General features: G+C 42.1%; 1 protein-coding gene across 1 annotated transcript in view; it reads right to left on the reverse strand.

The window, feature by feature from the left end:
- Positions 1-15398, reverse strand: part of tnfaip8l3 (tumor necrosis factor, alpha-induced protein 8-like 3) — a 33999-nt gene extending 18601 nt beyond the window's left edge. Inside the window, exon 1 of the mRNA XM_049560839.1 lies at positions 14934-15398. Coding sequence (XP_049416796.1) covers positions 14934-14979 — 46 coding nt within the window. The 5' untranslated portion in view covers positions 14980-15398. The remainder of the gene's footprint in view (positions 1-14933) is intronic.
- Between the last annotated feature and the right edge of the window lie 4718 nt (positions 15399-20116).

Raw genomic sequence — 20116 nt, forward strand, 5'->3', positions numbered from 1 at the left:
AGGCTAGGTAAACAGAACTCCCTCTGCACAGCCAGGCTCAAGGATCAGGTGCTGGCCGGCTGCAGGAACATTTCAGATAAAATCATTAACATAAACCACTGCACACTGAACTGAATTACCGTGATTTTATTAAGAGCAAATAACGTGTTTTGTTTGGCTTCTTCTAGACTCACAAGTCAGTCTTTAGACACTTTGCTTAACTAAAGACTGATGTCTTTCTCCCTGATTTTGTGTTTAGATGGGCTGATACAATTTCAGAGTTTAAAAAAACTCCCTACGTTGCAGAACCAATAGCAGAGATGGGGACTCGAGTCATTGTGACTTGGACTCGAGTCGACTCAAGTCGCTGTTTTGATGACTTGTGACTTGACTTGACAAAAAATAAAAGACTTGAGACTTGACTCGGACTTGTAAGTTAAAGACTCGGGACTTGACTTGACTTGAGACACGATGACTTGAATGACCTGAATGTTATTCACATCATGTTTTCGGTTAGAATAAAATTAATAAATTAATTTTAAAAAAATAATGTCGATTACCCGGTAGGAGTGCAGGCTGAGAATGGCGTTGTCATGACTGGCTCACTACCCTGTCAATCAGTCATGCCCTCTCTACGTACCTTACGTGTTTATTGGAGAAACAGGCCCCCTTATATCAGATAGGCATCAACATGTCAGTCATCGTCTTCGGCTTTCGGAATTACCATTATGACGGCAAAAGACGAACAGCACAGTGCAAGACATGCGGCATAAACATCTTGGACAGCCAGGTGACAACTTCAAACTTTGTTCGTCATTTGAAGAGCCATTCTGCCCAGTAAGTGCTTGTCAATTAGTTAATATTATCTGGTTAGTCGGTAGTTAGCTAACGTTAGTTTATACGATACGGGGGTGGGGTAGGCGGGTGGGTCGGTTTGGTGGAACTTGTTTTTTAATTTATTTGCTAACATTAACCCCAGAAAACGTGAGCGAACATTCCGACCGGTTCATCACAAGACCGGCTGTACGTTTTATGAACGAGCAACACAGGGTTAAATGAGCTAAATGGCTGATTTAGGCCGCTGCCTTGGTTTGTGTGTGTGTGTGTGTGTGTGTGTGTGGGTGTGTGTGTTTGTGCGTGTGCATGGGGGTCGTCCCTGCAAAGTAAACATTGCAGCGATGAAGTCAATGTTTACTTACAGTTACTTATATCTTGTCTTTTCACTTTATTAAGATCAGATTCTGCAGGTAAAATTACAATAATAAGGTGATTTGACTTGACCTATTACAGGACTTGACTTGACATAACCTGTGACTTGACTTGACTTGCCCAAGAAAAAATGACTTGGGACTTACTTGAGACTTTAAGGTTAAGACTTGAGACTTGGGACTTGCACATGTGTGACTTGGTCCCATCTCTGACCAATAGTAAATCCGCAGGGCGGTCCTTTGGTGGCTCGCTGAACTCTTGTGCTCGTAAACATAGTCCGACTGCATTAAAAGTTTTAAACAAAGTCGCTGTAAGTCCTTCATTTCCACAATCTTGTGGACTGAGCACATGTTTGATAAAATGGAGTTAAATCTCTCGGCATCCATTTTCAAGCTCTCTGTGTGTTTGTTTCCTTGCGGACGAGAAAAGGGGGAGCGCATGCTTCCGGGAGGGTGTGTCCTTTTAAAAAATGCAAGAGGCATTGCTTTGTTGGCGGCCGTTTTCTCCGGTGTGTTAAACACACTTTAGAAAGGAGTGTCCCCAGACTATCAGAAGGCGGACATCTCTGATTGTCTGGTGGCGAGACGAAGCTTCTTCAGGTTTGCATGACTAACTATCACAGTTATTTCACTTTTCTTTTCCAATATTTTTCTTTCACATTCTTCAAAAACATTTTTCAAAATATTATTTTCAATTCATCCAAAAAGTAGAATTGTTTTACACAAAACTACATAGATAAAAAAAAGCAAGATTCATAAAGAGCACAAGAGTTACAAGAACAATATGTGATTTAACCTCATCCCATTACATACTTGTGTGGACTTTCATTCTTCATACTACTTCCTAGGTTAGATTTAGGAAAGTAAAATTAGGTAGTTTAGGTTCAGGAAAAGTATCATGATTGGGCGTTGTCATGTTCTGTACTTAATTTAAATTTACGTAGGTTAGGTAAATAGGTAAGGTTTATGAAAATGAACATAGTGATGACGTGCTTTAGAATAATTCCAAGTTCAATGGTTTCACCAGGTCCTGAACACTAGACTCCTGTGTTTATTTGACCATCTATGACCTGAACCTTACACAGATACTAATTCGTCCTTACACCTGTCAACAAACTCGTCACATGCATGAATTACCGGAAATTGTGGTGCATTACTTTACTTTACTGTGCATGAGAACAGTGGAAAGTGAATATGACTGAAAATACAAGGAAATGTCAGACAGCACAGTTAGATTGATAGGATCACTGGGAAATGCAGCTGAGCAGGAAAAACTCCTGCAGATAACCATTTAAAGAAAATATTTGACTCATAGAACAGTGGCGCTCTATTTATAGGAGGTTGGGTAGAAATGTGTGGGTGTGTGTGTTTGTGTGTGAACCATAATGATAGACTGTGTGAGTGACGCCTAATAAAAGACAGAGGAGGGTAAAATATTGGGGCTTTCCTGACTTTGTCTGAGCTGGAACACAGGCAGAAAGTTCCTTTAACTTTTTCCATCTGACACAAAGAAGCTAAGCTATTTCCAGAGAAAGGAAGAGGGCGAGGAGAGGCAGGGGGTGGCAGGAGCTGGCAATATGTACATTTTCATTTCACACCATTCAGTCAACATTAATAGAAGTGAGCATGAGAGAGGAGAAAAAAATGAGATGAAGGAGGACATGTTTGCTGGAAAAATGCTCTGAATTTACACAGAAGAAGAAAATATAAATAAATACATAATCACAGCTATTCTGAAGGCCTGCAGATGTGTCACTTCATTTAAAAGGAGCATGGAGGAGTGATGGGAAGAAGGATGGAGGAGGTGGGGGTGTTAGGAAAGAGAGGTTAAATCATATGGCCATATTTTGATTGTTCTGCTCCTGTCACACTGCCTTTATGTCAGACACAGACCCACACAGCATCATAAACCTCCTCACCCTCCTTCCCTTCTACATCATCTGCAGCTGTATCAGGAGTGGATATATCATGTGTCTTTGTCTCACGTTCACGAAGCTCCCATCTCGTTTTGTTTATCTCTTCCTCTCTGTTCATTTCGAACCAGATCTACACTGAGATGAGCGTGAGTGGCAAGGAAGTAAGTGTTTTCCGGCCCGGGGTGAGTCGCTCCTCTCACAGACCTCAGCCAAGTCTCAGCATGCCGTGGCATCGTTTACAAAGAGACACACACACGCACACGCACACACACAAATACTCGCGTGCACAATCATCCAGGCCTTGCCAGCTTTCCCCATAACTTTGGCCTCCTGGTTTGTTTACTAGTTCCCCCACTATAACTGAGTTTACATAAAAGTGAGGCACTAGGAAGCTTCAAATCACTCGAGGCCCAGTCTGTTAGTCCCCCTATAGAGCTGAAGCCCCGCCCCCTGCCCTCGCTACCCTCTCTATCACTAGCATCCTTAACTGGATGGTAAGATGAGAAGACCCCTCCACTTTATAGGTAGGTATATTATCATTTAGAGCTGGTGCCTTAACTTTTGCGATCTATTGATAAGTGTCATACTTTTGTATTTTAACTTCGTTGAACATGGTGCAACTAATGTGTATTACACTGACATGTGGTAGAATATGTAGTGGCTGTTGTCATTTGTTTCGATGACATTTTGGTGAGGCCTGTGTGAATGATTATCTAACCACTGTCAGCTATGTGACTGTGATTTGCTCAATGTACTGGTGTAGCATGATCACCTAATCATCATCAGCTGTGTGACAAAGGTGTGGTCCATATAATAGATCAGTGTGCCTGTGTCTCAGTAAGCTTGTTGATCCTGAAGAAGGCCCAAAGGCCGACACGCCATCAAAATAAAAGAAATGCATATGGAGCCAGAGGGTGTGACACTTGTTTTCTACAATCTAGCCCCTCGTCAATAACACCACTCAGGGGTTTATAAAAAAGTAGTGATCAGGTGCCCGACTGAAGGCAAAAACAAATTTAGCAAAGTGAAATGCCAAGCAGACAAAGCTCATTACGAAATGAGAGTGAATCTGGGGTTGGCTTTTACTATCACTTTTGCTGCCAAGCACTGAAGTACAGGATGGGGATGAAGAGTGACGTGGTGCTGGCCTGTTTCTTTAAAAAGAACTTTTTTTTAATCACATAATGTAGTTACTGGCAGATATCACGTGACACATGACGTAGTCGTCAAGTGACATACTCATTAAGTTACTTGAAAAATGTAATCATTTTAAACCAAACAATGATCATTTTTCTAAACTATCATGGTTTGGTGCCTAAACCTAAAGTAGTTTGATGGCAAAACCAAAGTTCATTTTAGCATATAATGAGTGGAATTTAACACAAAAACTGACACATCCAAAGCTGCCGCTAGAGGGATACCTAGAGCATCATAAGCCCTTTTTAGATAGGAGTTGTGCAAATTTGCAGGAAAGCCCAATCAGTCTTTTTTCAGCATTGGAAGTATAAAAACAAAATCGGGGAGTGCGGCAAAATGCCGCCTACCTACTTTTGTTTATACAGAATGTGCCTTTTTCGGGGCAATGGTGGGGGGGCGTGAGCAAGTAACAAAACGTGTAGCTCAGCGTGTGACGTCAACAGTGACGTGGGAGGGAAGCCGCGGCTGGTCAGTCCTTCAATGATTCTCTCATAAGTCAGCCCGTCCTTCACCGCTCCTGTCTTCTGACGGTTAATGGCCTCTTCGTTTGCGAGGGCAAGGAGGGCACGCAATTCCTTGTCTCCCCAGTTGCTCATCTTTACAGTGTCTGTCAGGTTTGCGTTTCCCTCTTGCTGCTAGCTGCTTGCTAATTCCTGCTATCAGCTGTTTCCTGTTAATCCACCGCCAGTGGGTCGCACATGCGGCGTCATCAACAGCTCCTCCCGTTGTGGAAGGCCGCCTCAGTCTGTTTAAACTAAAAGGGCTCCGCCAATATGACTACCCTACGAGGCGGAAAATTGGGCACCTCGGATCAACTCACCAATCCGGCTCTGTGTGTCCAAACGCTCGCAGCTTGCCGGCAAAATGGCCCAACATTTTCCGAAAATCTGGCAATGTAAAAGGGGCTATAGTTTGAAGCATGGGGCCACTGACCAAACTGCCAGATTAAACGAGTTGGGAGTGAAAACGTGTTGATAGTATACCTTTAAGAAAGATAAATTAATGACTTTGTTAGCACATCACAACTACGGTTCACATTTGACAGATTGCCAGTGGCTAATGAAATGCTCAGGGACTTACAGGGACATTTGTAACAAGCAGTGTCAACTAATGTAACACTAAATACTCTGTTACAAGTAAAAATCCGGCATTGAAATGTTTAAAGTAAAGTAAAAGTATGTAAGTATTAGCAACAAAAAAAGACATGGCTGTAACAATAGGAGGGAGCTGGACAGTGTTTTTTTAGACAGCTGAGATTAAATTACAATTTAAATGTTGGTAAATTAAGAAAAGAGCATTACTGAATGTCTGGAAGGAAGAAACCAAGTTGTCATGACGTATAAGTTACCCAGTTTAGTAGTATGTTTTTGTGTGCTAACAAATTCTAATTGATGTCATCTTTTTTTAAGATAGTTTAAATAGTGACTTCACTTGGCTGCACAACCTTGTGTTACATTTAGCATTTGACAACTGCAGCTCCCATGAGTGAGACAAATACAGCGCCCTGGTGGCATCTGTTGTTGTTTTATTTTTAAATCATGAGGTGTTAGAATTCGACTAGCCACTACAGCTGTGGATGTCACAGCTTTTCAAGAAGACAGATGACATAAACCCTCAATGAGAAAATAACACGGTGTTATAAATGTTAGAGGAGCAAAGGTTAGCCAGGAGAAGGGGCGGGGCTTCAGATGTCTATCCCGCTTCAATTAAAAGGTTGCTCTCCGTTTGACTGGAGTGATAAAATCAGATACATTTTGGGCTTCGGAGGCCCTAACTGTGCATGACACGCTTTAGTGTAAAGCCAAAGTGCTGCTGCGCTTTTGGCTGCCAACCCACCACTAACTAATGACCAGGAAATAACTGTGGTTCACACACACTCACATAAACACACACACATTTGTAGATTTGTTTCTGACTTCTAGTGAATACATTCCTTCTTTCAGCTTAACCCTCTCCGCTACCAGCCGGAACCAAATCCTTCTATGAGTTAATTCAAATCCAAGTTAAAGGATGACAGTGTGGAATCTGAGTTTCTCTTTGTTGCCCATAAAATGTCTAAACGCACAAATGTAATGGCCACATTTGCTTCTTCTGTCTGTTCTGCTGCCGTCTACCTCCCACAGGCAAATTCTAAATGTACGCTAAAAGCAGCTTAATGTGACATACTGCTACACACTAGCTGTTGTGATATACTATGCTGAACATAGGTGCTGTACTTTTTCCTCTTATAAAACTATAATCAGCACAGTTAGTTCAATTGTGCCAGAGTTAAGTGTGAAAAGCTTTGTGTGTAATTGCCTCCCACTCTGCCTCGTTTTCTGTTGCCTTAATCGGTAAGTGGGAGAGAAAAACTTTCCATTTAACTCAGTATAATCTGCATACCAAGGTTATATTAGGAGACGGTAGGTAAGACAAACCCAGACTGAAGTGGCTTTTACTGAACCATAACGTCTAATGCTGTCTCAAATCAGATACTTCCGTTAGCACACTCACATGTAGCACACAGTGTACATTATGTACTTACTTATGTAGTGCGCAGATTCTGACAGGGTAATGTTGTCTCAAATCAAACACAGCTGTTGCACACTTTAGGCTCATTTATACACCCTTTGTGTATGAGAATAGATACGTTGCAAATGTCACTGCCCTAATACGTCAATGTGTCCTTTATGTTGAAACAGATAAAGCCAATACATGGCACGAGAGGGCAGCGTCAAAGGTTATAGACAACAACAAATGAGGCAAAGGTGCAGGAGACTGGAATAATGTATCTGTTAACGGAGGCAGTGTTGTAGATGATGGTGGACTGTGAGGTCATAAATACATCGTGACGTGTGGATGGAGAATTCTTTGCACTGCATTACCAATTGGTCTCCTTCCGACATTTTTTAAATGTCATCCTCGTGTCCTAGGGTCATATCTTGCTTGAATTACGCTACACTGCCCCCATGATCTCCAGTGGTACTGCATCATTTTGTACTTATCCATAAGCTTTAAGCAAATTAGCACAAATGCAAACAAAATGAACAAAGAGTACGGACAGAAGGCTCCATATGTGTCCATAAATATGTCTAACATTAAGCACAAATATGCCCATACGGGAAATGACAGTCTCAAGAGTTGACAGCTTTTCTTCTTCTGCTCTGCAAATGGCAAGTAGGCAGAGCATTATCTCCAACATTTGAGAACAACTGGCATGCTTGCTATATCTGCTTGTTTGCTCACTTGTCTCTTTCTGTTTTATTTATTTATTGTATTAAAAAAAACATGCTTACATGGCACATTATGAATGTCCGTGGCTGATACTGGCGGGCCTTATCACAAGCAGATTTACAAAGTTAATGATAGCTGCCACATTCTGCAAATATTTACAACTTGTCAAGCATCTGTTCATGAATTTAACTGAAATCTTTTACAGAGGAGTCGACAATATAACATGCACAAACACGTAATGTAACTAATGTAACCCCTAGATTGTATAGCTTATGCCACAACACATAACATCAGTGCCTGATGATAAATTTTGCTGCTGTAAGGTAGCTAGAAAGCTAACGTTAGCATTCATATTATTGCTTGCAGTACTTAAAAACTTAAATCTAACAACAATGTGTTTACCGGGTGTTCAGCCGACATTTTACATTTGTGTAAGCAGCATGGTGACCATCGAGGGTGAGAAGTGTCCAATGTTCGACGCTCAACTTTTTGACTGTTATGAGTGCACCATTTGAGTACTTATAGTGTTCATGCTAGACTTTTTTTGACGGCCAATATGACCTATTATATCCCAGAATTCCAGCCCCAAAGAACAACTACCAGACACATGTTTTAAATAACCATATAAACACCTACATTTTAACAGCAATAAAACACCTCAAATTAAATTACTTGAAAATAAGCTAAATGAATAAGCCGTCTTTTGCCTCTGCTGCTAATGACAAGCTTAGCAGCAGAGGCAAAGAAAGAAAAGAACTTGGTGCGGCATGTGTCACCGTAAAGTCCTCCATGGACACATCCAGGAAATCACAAAGTCCTGCTATCCACTGTCTGGCTTGCTGTGGTGGAGCAAAGCATATCTCTGGTATGTTAGAACACCCACCGTGTGTTAAAAGCCTTCCTGAAGAGCTCGATTGAACAACGACAATGCCAAGAGGAAGATTGTGACCGCCATGGATGTGGCATATGCTGGATAAACAGATCTGTCCATAATTAAAATCCTAAAAACTGGTCTGCATAATTTATATTTAAGCTGTCTTGGCAACATATCTTATAGATCACATAATTTAGGCTATTTATCATAATATTAATGTATTTATTTATTCATTTGGCAAATTTCCCACAAGACATCTTGGCCACTGATATTTTCATCCGCCGGACAACTACACGTGATACCAGCAAAAAGCCAGCATATGCCAGCTAACATAAACCCTGCTCATAGTGCACTGCATTTTGCCATACTTCTCAGTGTGAACACTCATAATAGAGAGTAAAAGTACAGAAGTATCCGACTGGAGACAAGTTGAAACCAGAAACTGTACCTCAACAAAAACAAACCGTTTCCTAAAATTCTCTATCAGTGACGGTGACTTAAGCCAACACAAGTGAAGAAATAAGAAAACACAGATACTGGTTCCTGCATCACAGCTCTAGATACCTGTACAGGCTCAATGGTCCACTGACGCAAATCCAGCCTCCCCTTAATACACACTGCCCTCCCTCAAATAGCTCGCCTCTCACACCAGGCGCCACCAGTGACTGTTTGCTTTGCTCCGACTGGCCCTCCAGCGAAACCACAGCCTTCTCCTCCTCCTGAGTGTGTGTCTATGAGGCCTTGTCAAAATGCCTCTGCGGTCTAATTTCATGTTTCAGTAATGGCTCAGCCGTGGGGGGAACAATTCTCCCTCCAAATGTCCCGCAAACACTATGAAATGCCACAGTTATATTATTGTGTCAACGCATGCATGCGTATACAGGGGAAAATGCACTCACACACCGGGGTCAGGGACCTGGGAGCTTTAGGGTTTGTCTTTCGCTGCTGGTAGAGGAAAAAAAAACTTTCTCCTGAGTCGTCTTTTCCACTTACGACTTCACTCCTGTTTTTTTTTTCTCAGTTCATGTTACAATTTTCCAGAACCAGCTCCTGGTGTCTCAAGTGTGTGTGTGTGTGTGTGTGTGTGTGTGTGTGTGTTTGTGCAGAGGGCTGGGGTGTAGTAAGCACTCTCCATCTGTGGGCCAGATTAAAGGCATGGGGGAAAAAAATCCGGGATGCATGTGTTAGGAGACCAGGGGAATGAGCAAGAAGAGTGCGGGCATTTTTTCAGCGTGTGTGTGTGGATGGGAGTGTTACAGTGTATGCCGGGCTGGCCCACTCTGCCTGTCTCTCATGTGTAAAGCATGTGGCCAGTCTGCCAACATAGCAATCATGAGGCAGAAGCTCTCCTCTGATTGCTGGGTGCTCCTGGCTTGCTCTAATGCAGCAGCGGCGGTGTTTTATTTTTTTTCTAAGATCTTTGAAGTGTTTGTGGAAGTGTGGATTAGTGGCAATTAACACGGGCAATAGAGCTGTAGAATTTGTTAGTATGTGAAAGTGTGAATACTGGAAAAGATCACCTGGCCGAAGACTAAATTTCAGTTTTGTCACCAAACATCTGCAGCTCTTTTTTGTTTATAATAGAACCACAGCAACAGCCCTTATGCCCTTATGCATCCCACAGCTGTTATTACAACAGCCAAACAGCTTCTCTTTTCAACAAGTCTGCTTTCCATAGAAAATTTGAAGTAAATACAAATGGCTGGAAATAGCTGTGAGGACGGCAGATTGGGCTATGGTGTTACAGTGAGTCGCATCATCGCCATGATGAATCAGCCTAAAGTAGACCGTGGGCGGATTATTCACCATCATGATAATCTAACAACTAAAACATCATTCAAAGCAGAACGCAGAAGGATCATTGTCTAGTGAAATGCAAATGTCTCCTTTGTGCGGTCATTGTAAGACGGACAACGGTCCTCCAGTGGAGCAGGTGTGTTGACAGCCAGCGCCGCTTTGACTCATAGTAAGGTGTGGTCATCTCATCTCCACTCCACCACAGGAAGGAACGACAGGACTGCTGGATGAATCGGTTTGTGGGTATTGGGATGGTCAGTGGCATGCTCATTGCATGACTGGATGATTATGGGAAAAAATGTGAGCCTTTGTGTGTGTATTTGTGTGTGTGTGTGTGTGTGTGTGCGTGTGTGTGCATGTGTGTTTTTGTAAGGTCTAAAGGGTATTTTTTTCGCAGTAGTTACAGCTGAGCTCAGTGTGTGATGTCTGATCTTTGTGCTTCAATAAAAGGTAAAGAGAACGGTAGAGCCGACACAGAAAAACACAATGAAGAAAAGAAATGATTGCTCTTTCTGTTGAGCCTCACTCACAGTCCAAATCCTGACTCTCACATGCTAGCTGTTGTAAACCATTTATTTTGTCCAGTAATCTACATACCACCTGATAGAAATCCACCAGGAAGAGGAAATGAAATATTTTCCAATAACAGAACCTGTTTAACATCAGCTGCCTTTTTTTCTGGAACACACTTGGTGTTGTTGTTTTATCTAGTTTAAAGTTCATTGAGGTAACTTGAAAAAGTCAAATTTATTTTTGTTGTTTGTTGTGAATCACACAAAATCACTTACCATTATTTCCTGTTTTAATGTGCATGCATGGTCGACCAAAGCAGTTTCCCCCTAAGGTGTTTAAAGGGACAGTTCAACTTGAGATTAAAAATACATATTTTTACCTGTAGTGCTACTTATCAGTCTAGATTGTTTTGGTGTGAGTTGCAGTGTTGGAGATATCGGCCATATAGATGTCAGCCTTCTCTCGAATATGATAACACGAGATGGCACTGGGTTTGTGGTGCTCAAAGAAATATTATTTTTACATAGATCGCTTTAGTATTCACATATTCACATACTAACATCAATATATATATTCTTAAAAAACCTCAACAGCAGTGTCTCTCTCCTGAAATTATGTCTCAAGATAGAAGATAATCTTCAGACCTTGTTGTGAGCAGTTTTATGTAGGAACTATTTTGTCTCCACTGAACTACACCCACCAACTGTATCATGGTGCAGAAAGAAGTGTGTATCTACTGCAAGATCACCCAGCACCACAGAGCTAGCTGACATTACAGCCCTGCTGAGTTACATCTTGCATTGTCACGAGCATTAGCTTTTTGACCATGTGTAGATGCACACTCCCTTCTGTGCGGTGATACGATTAGTTCAGCAGAAAAAATAGTTCCTACATGAAACAGTTCACAACAAGGTCTGTGGATTATCTTGAATAACCGGGTCATGATTTCCAGGAAGAGACATTGCTGTTGAGTGCCATCTAGTTCCACTGTATTCAAGAGACGGTAGAAATCTCTACAGCCCATATCTCCAACACTCAACAACTCACACCAGAACAATCTAAAGTGATACGAAGCATGACAAGTAGATGAAACATATGTACTTTTTGATTTTGGGGTAAACTGTCCCTTTAAAGAAGTTATCCATCTATCTATTTCAGTTACTTGCAGCAATGTTCTCATGACTTAAACCACTCTGATGGCAACCATAATGTGTTTTCTTGACTTCCCATGTTGAAAACACAACCTCACAAGTTTCACTTGGAGGCAGCATAAGCTGCGGCTAAATGAACCAAGGTCAGGGAACTTCTCTGGGGCATTGTGGGAAATGTAGAGCTGAAGAAAAATACAAGATAGGTTGAGGGAAAGTTGGCTCAACCGCAAGTGTTGCCCAGGAATGTACCAAACATCACTAATTGCTAATAGAGACAGTATCCGAGGGTAAATTTAAGAAGTCAGTTGTTCTCTGTAACAACAGCCACCAGCAGCTCAAGGGCAGAGGAGAAGGCTGGAGGGTCAAAGCTACCTGAAACTAAACACATCAATATTTACACTGCTTAGGTTTAGTCCCAGAATACATTTTAAAAGCACAGATTAATCAAGCATCCTTCATCCACACATGCAGGAGGGTCATGTTTGTGTACAGCAATGCTTTCAACATACGCCTGTTTTCAAAATACATTTGCTCAGGATTCGTTGGGACATTTGACCTTATAAAACGAGCCGCACCAGGTTTTTTTTTCCACAGTAGACTGAAGAGTAGAAACTGCAGCACAGCCACAAAGCATGATGCATTTTGAGTATGACTCAGGCACTCACTTTCTCTCAACTGGGAGAAATGTCATTCTGCTTCTGCTCTCAACCCTCCTTTTCAACATGTGTAACATTGTTTTAATGCCAAAGGAGACAAGAGTAAATCTTACAAAATCTATTCTACTGTACATTGCTGGAAGCTTCGACAGATCACAGCATCTGTAGACAAATGAAAAATGTTTCCATGATTTACCTCTGGCTCAGTCTGTGGAGAACAGTGTACATCACTTCACATGAAAGTGAAATGTCAAAAGCCTCTGTCTCATACGAGAGTCCTGGCTGATGTTTTAACCTTGAACAGTCGGCTTAAAATCAGCAGATGATACAGATATGTCATCACCTATTGATGACGTAGCGAAAACTTTCTGGTTCTCATATTAAAGGAATACTTCACCTACAAATGATCATTTGCATATTAATGACTCACCCCGTGTTACGTTGAATTCGTAAAGAAAACGAGGTGAACGAATAATCCAAAAGCGGAGAAAGTTCTTGATGAATTTGTAGTAAATGGGGGCCGTGTTCAAAAACAGCAAGGTATATCAAACTCTCACACAACTCGTGCAGTATAATCAAAGTCTCATTTATCCAGTAAGCTCAGTACCTCTCAAACACATGTATTTTCACTGAAACCTTATCATCTGAAACCCTTCTGAATAAACAGTGTCACACACGGATGAGTAGCGCACCAAGGCGAGTGCTTGTGTTTAACTCTGCTCAATGAAATACACGATCAGAGTTCAAACACACGCGCTTGCTCATGTGCGTTACTCATAAATACCAAGGTTTTAGCAAAAATGCATGTTTGGCAAGTACCGAGCATAACACTGGATAAGTGAGGCATGGATTATACTGCACAAGTTGTGTGAAAGCTTGGAAACGGATGTTTTGACACGGTTTTGGTGTCGGAGGCATGCCAGACAAACAAAATTTTCTTCACCAATTAAACTATCATGGTGAGTGATTAATATGCAAATGATCATTTTTTGGGTGATGTATTTATTGAGGTTCCTCTGTGTCTTTGTAAATGGACCAACAGACAGACAGACAATGAGCCAGATGGACAGACAGATGGGCAGAGTTCAACAGAGCATCATTAACATATAAAGCTCTACACCGTTAAATGAAGAGGCAAACAGCTACACCATCATCAACACTGCACTGATACAGTACATTTTTCATTCCCCGGGCCATAATTTGGACATTTACGCTTTACTTTAAAAACCAAAACTGTAATTACAGACATAGTTTAACATATTCTTATATTTTTTTCAGATGCCATTTTATTTTAATTTCATATTATGCTTTTTGCATGTTTTTTGTGATGAGCTACATCACCAAGTCCTTGTCTTTGCAAACCTACTTATCAATAAGCGGTTTCTGATTCTGATTATTACAAGAGGAGCAACATACTTCATAGCTTATATGCCCATTATTTGATGCCTGTAGCAGACCTGCTAATATTACCCTGGTACAGTCCATGCATATGTCTCATGGAAAATAATTTTAGGGGAACCCACAGCTCTCTAACAGAACATTAAGTCATTTTAAGCATCAATCTGCAGCTTTACAAGGAATATGTAAAACAGCCAAGAGGAAAAGGTACTTGACTGTTCCAGTATGCTGCGCCGCGTTATAAAAACCTCCTGGAGACACATTTGATTCACGATCTTTGAACTCCAACTTATCTCCCAGAAGGCTGTTTCATCTCCTGGCTTGAATTCTCTGCTGGATCACAGTTCAATAAATCGCCCACTCGCCTGGAATGATGGGTAATATCCAATGACAGACACTAAACTTCACGGATAAATAAATCTTTGCTTTGCTTCCTTGTACTCTGACAACATAAAACAACTTCTAGTACATCTTAACTTTTTCATTCTCCTCGAGTGTTACATGGACCAGAGAAGAAGAGGAGGCGTTTGGGGAGGCTGTGCTCTGTGCATAGCTGGATGTGTTGATGAACAAACTGGCTGCACGTGTTGGAGCTTGCCTGTTCCTGGTGGTGACTGAGCCGGCTTTCATCCGCACACTCAACGAGGCTCTGCCAGTCACCAGCATCAGAGCGTACATGCATCACAGCAGCTCGCCTTTGATATATCTCACCAATGAGCTACAGATACTGGACAAAATGACTCTTTAAAGTTGTGTCCGTCTTGATTTTGGGGTCATTAAAGAAGTATTTAGATGTGTAAGCAATCTGCTGATCAGTGCGAGGGTGGCTGCACTGTGATGAAGGTACAGCCCTGGTGACAAAATGTGTGTATGTTAAGGGTCCAGTACCTGGTAAAAGCTCTGAAAAACAGGCAAGGATGAACTCACTGACCCTCGTTATGAACTAAAATACTGAATGTGTGTACTTAGAGTTACCACAACGTGTCAGTAACTGTTGCTGTAGCTGCTGTAATGATCATAATGAGGCTTACCTGGAGACAGGTCTCCGTCACTCTGCTCTCCAGAGTCTGAATCCATCTTCCCCTGCAGGACACTCGGAGGCTGCAGAAGCTCTCTAATTCCTCTTTCTTCTTGTTCCCTTTCCTCTCCAGGGAGTCTTCTGATTTCTTCAGCCAGAGGAAAAGAAACTAAAAATGCAATTTCTTGTATTTTGTTTTCTCTTCTCCTTGTGAGCTAAACTTCCCCTCCCAAGCTGGATCACTGCAGCTGTGAGAGGAATGCTACTGGGCTGACTTGCTGAGCTGTCCTCCTTTTTCTTTTTTGCTCTCTTTTTCCCTTTGCTCTCCTCTCTTCTTCTGACTCCCTCAGTTTCCCTCTTCCCTTCTCTCTCTCATCTACTTTCCCTGTGTCTGATGCTCCCTCCCCTCGCTCACTCCCAGTCCGTCCCCCTCTCGGTTTCTCCCTCCCTTGTCCCCGCCACTTGGTCCCTCCTCCTCCTCCTCCTCCTCTCAATCGGTGCTGTCACACTCAGCCTCTTCACGCTTTCTCCACTCAAACTCTTTCTCTACCTCTTTCTGTATGCTGTAAGTGCCGTCTCTTCCTCTCTCTCTCTTCCTCTCTCCCTCCCTCTCTCTGTCTCTGGGTAAGAGTGCTGCCTGTGTTTTAGCAGAGCAATGGGAGAGACTCATTCATGGCGACTTGAAATTCATCTCCAGCAGTATAAATCCCATGACCCCTTGTTACTGGCTGTTATAAAATCAGTCACTTATTATTTGTGGCGGTCACATGAAGTCAGGCCAGGTCACTGTTTCACTTTCTACAGTAATCACTGGATGGATCCGAAATATTTTGGGTCGTAGGAAAACAGTTGTTGAGTTTTATTGGATGTGATTAAGAAGAAACATCCACCCTTACTCATATTACCTCACCATCACCAATGAATCCAAAGTATACTCTATATTAAGATCGGTAATTTAACATCAGTTTGTTGCTGATCTTCCGATCACTAAGCTCATGAATGCTAACTCAGTGTCCTTGGGTGCCCCACTAAAGAGAGTATTCAAAACACTTGCTGCTGCAATATAGTCTACACCATGAATAACTATATGAGACTGGTAACTTATCTGTCACCTGGAAGATTTAAGTCTTGAGAATGGAAGACAACTGTCAGACAATGTGATTTCATCCCCACTCGTCATATTATCATGTTTGGGCAGAAGCCCCCAGTGTGATTATAATGACACCAGGAGCAGCTGTTTGCACTGTAGCTTGACGCAGAGGGGGTCAGCTGTAAGCCTCATGAGTCGACCCATGTTTAGGCAGCAAAACGGGCCCGGTCTCATTCCGAAGTTGTTGAAATCCAGTGCTTGGGCAGCGACTTGCCGTGTCAGAAACCAATGAGAAAAGGCGTCAACATGATAAGCGGCCAGTTGCCGTTATAATTTAATGGTTCATTGGGAAATGCAACGGTACAAGTAGCGGGTGCGGGAGGGGTGGTGAATGGGTCCAACAAACACCAACTTTCACCTGGGAGAGCGATGTTTGCATCCCGTAAGATTCTAAAACCAAACCCTGTCCTTTTTTTTTCTAAACCCAACCATGTGTTTGTTGTTGAGGGAAAAAAACATTAATTCATGGTGTTGTACCAATATAGTGTGCTTATTTTGAAAGACTGTATGTAAACGTTAAATTTCCTGTGAAAACAGAAGTGTATCTTGAAAGACGACAACTCATGTAACAGGCAGAACTTGACACGCTGTCTCAGAACGTCAACAACCAATGCACCAAGGAAAACTTTGAACGTCGTATGCGAACGTGGAAAGTCCATGACCAAGCACGTCAAAATGTGACAAGGTTGGAGTGAGAATGTGTTGGCAAAACTACTTGGTTAGGGTTAGGAAAACGTTGCGGTTGATAACAGATGTAACAAAATGCGTGAATGATGACTTTCAGTTTCACATGGGACACAAACACTGGCCTTCTGGGTCAAAGTCCAGTGCTTGTTTGACCCAGCCACCTCCCCAACCTTCTGTCATGAGTGGACTTTCACACTCTTTATAAGCTGTCCTTTGCTCTTACCATTTAATGATGCCAGGATGCCAAGCTATTGTTCTGATTCCAGATGGCCATTTGTCCAAACAGCCCATTGCCCCAAACCATCGCTCCCTTGTCTTAGAAAATACACACTCCCTGCACTTAGTTTCAGCTTCCAAGCGGCAACTGAGCCACCAACCCTAGGTACTTTTACCAACTCTTTGCTGTGTTTCCCAGCCGTGTTTTAGGCCCGGAACCCAGAGGTTTCCACCGACCTGTCCCTGCTTTTCCAGCGACTTTTATGGCACTAAATGCGCGTGTTTTAAGCCAAAATTTGATCTTTTCCCAAACATAACCACATGCTTTTTGTGCCTAAACTTATTCTGACAAATGTAATGCAATGCAAATGTTTTTTTTTTTTCTGGCGATCGGGTTGTCTACCCACAGGGAGTGTGTATTTTCAGAGAAACAGGACTTCAGAGCGTTGAGTTTGTTTTTGGAATAACAGATCATTGTTGAAAGAGCTTTCAATCAAACAAATTTTGGTCGTGAACAATGGGCAGTCTCCAAAGCCTGGTGCGTCACATACAGATGCTAAAAGGTGCCCCAAGTGCCATTATAGTGACCTGGTGACACTGCCCAAGCAACATATTTTGACTCCCTGAAAATGAGAACAGGCTGTGTTGCAGCCCAATCATGAAACGTTGGTGAACTTGAATAAAAGTTATATAAAATAGATAACATTAGTTTAGATAGATAACAGTTTTAAAAGAAAAATCTCTGATAAACCCAGACTATGCTAACTGGATGCACCAAGCAGCAGATAGGGAAAGTATGAGACTAGCTGTGGAGCATTTAGCAGCTGAAGAATCAGATATTTCTCTCAGGGGTTGGTGGAGACTAACTAAAATGAGAGGAAATATTGGACTAACATTAATAGGTTGGCCAGAAACACTACTCCACAGGAAGAAAACAAACATACAATAAAGAGCACATGCAGTGTCTTTAGGTATTTCCAGCACATCTGCGTTTGATTTTTAGTAATCAATGTCAGGTTTTGGCGTGAGAATCAAACAACAATAGATTCTCTGTTGACTCACCATTCTACACATTCAACAACCACGCAGAGAGACGTTTATTGTAGAAGAAGATACAATAGTTTCTTCATCCTATTAAAGCAGCAAGGCATTGTTTAGTAAAGATTATAACTTTCACTGTAACTCTCACGGCAGAAACTCTCTCCCATGGCTGAAAACAGAAACAAATAGAGGCACTCTGACAAATACTGTATAATGCAGGTGTATGAAATGAATCAACGTCTGTCTGCAATCTGTGAGGCAACATAAAGCTCAGATTCAGAAGTGTGGGGGCAGGTGGGTGTGCAGTCGGTGGTCCGACAACAGTTGCAGGCGACACCATCTCCCAGGTGTGGAGCTGACTGTTGCTCAGCATGAACACTGGGCACCAGATGGCTTTAGCCTGTCTGCCCACTGCCCAAGGCTCTCTTATCTTCGTCACTGTGCGCATTTGCGTGTATGCGCATGTGTGCTCTCCTCTGCAATATTGCAGTGAAAAAAAAGATGTGCCAGTAATCTCAACAAGCTGATCTACACAGATCCTAGTGTTAGTGCTGTGTCCCTGAGACAGAGAGGCATAAAACTGAGTTACAGTATCTCGGTTTGTGTGGAAGAGTACTTATATTTTCTTTTAATCAAAAATTACAAGAACTCAAATATGAAATTGAGTCAGAATATTATTCTTGAGCACAGTTCAGTCCCTCTGGACATGCATATGAACTCTTGGGTTTTGGCCGAGCCGCAGTAATTCAGTTTCTGACATAATAACCAGCATCAGCATCTCATAAATGTGCCCTTGTGATGTGCGGCCAGTTAGTTTGCAAGTTCTTTTGCTTGTGTAACTACAAGCCACTGTCAAACCTACTGTGCCTCTGCGTGATAGGACAAACAAACCACACTACACTAATATGAGACAATGAGCACTGGTAAAAGCAGATATCCTGTTCTACAATGCTGAAATACTAAGTGGAAGCTGTGCATGATACTTCCTGCATACTTTAAGTATAGGTACATGAGTATTATCAAATCAAAAGTAGTAATTATGCAGAATAGCCCATTTCAGAGTGTTGTAATGTGATTTATACAACAGGACTACTATTACTGATTACTTGATTGTTGCATTTTAATGTAGCTGGTCATGGTGTATTAATCCATCCATCTTTTTCAGGGCAAGAGTCAGGAGCCTATCCCAGCTTAAACTGGGCTGGAGGCTGGGTGCACACTGTCACAGGGCTGATACTTATATCCTGTACAAACGACCACTCAAACTTACAATCACATCACAAATTACAATTTAGAGGCACCAGTAGCAGCACTTGTAGAGAGAGTGGTTGAAGGGCCCACTCCCAACCACGCAGAGAACAAGCCCTTGCAAGAGATTCAACTTGTAACCTCAGAATACGCCTGTGTTCAAAGAGCACATGTGTTTTTTCTTATTTTATTTAGTATATTTGTCACATACAGGCTTCTCAACCCACCCTCCCTTTCCCTTCTCTTCATCCATTATCTTCCCAACCAACATTCCTTCATTCTCGCTTCCCTTCATCCCTCATCTCTTCTTATTCAATCTGGTGCATTCCTCTCCCACAATCAGCTCAGGCGGAAAAACGCCTGAGACGGAAGCCCGACACTGAATCTCCCTCTGCCCAATCTCCCGTACATCCTGTCGGATCAGCCTAACAGAAGACATCACTCTTCCACCTTAAGCCACACCCACCTTATATTTAACCCCCACCTATTCTGAGTACGAATACAAATACAATACAATACAATTAAGTTAGTGGTAGATATAATTTAGTGGTAGAAAATGTAAATACAGTACAAGTGCCTTCAAATCAAACTTGTACTTAGTTACTTTCCACTGCTGATAATGAGCTGGGTGAAGGGTTTTGTAATGGACATTATGGGAATGTTTCTGATTCCATAACTTTCCCAGTCAAACCCAAACCGCCTGGCACTGACAGACAAATGGATGGGCAGAAACAGAAGACAAACAACAGCATGGATGTAAAGACTAGCAGCTGCACCAAACATTGCAGCCTCAAACCCAAACCTCCCGGCTGGCTTATGTTGAAAGTGGGCAGAAAAGGAAGGCTAAAAGAAGA

Source organism: Epinephelus fuscoguttatus, linkage group LG2, assembly GCF_011397635.1.
Source record: "Epinephelus fuscoguttatus linkage group LG2, E.fuscoguttatus.final_Chr_v1".
Classification (NCBI taxonomy): Eukaryota; Metazoa; Chordata; class Actinopteri; order Perciformes; family Serranidae; genus Epinephelus; species Epinephelus fuscoguttatus.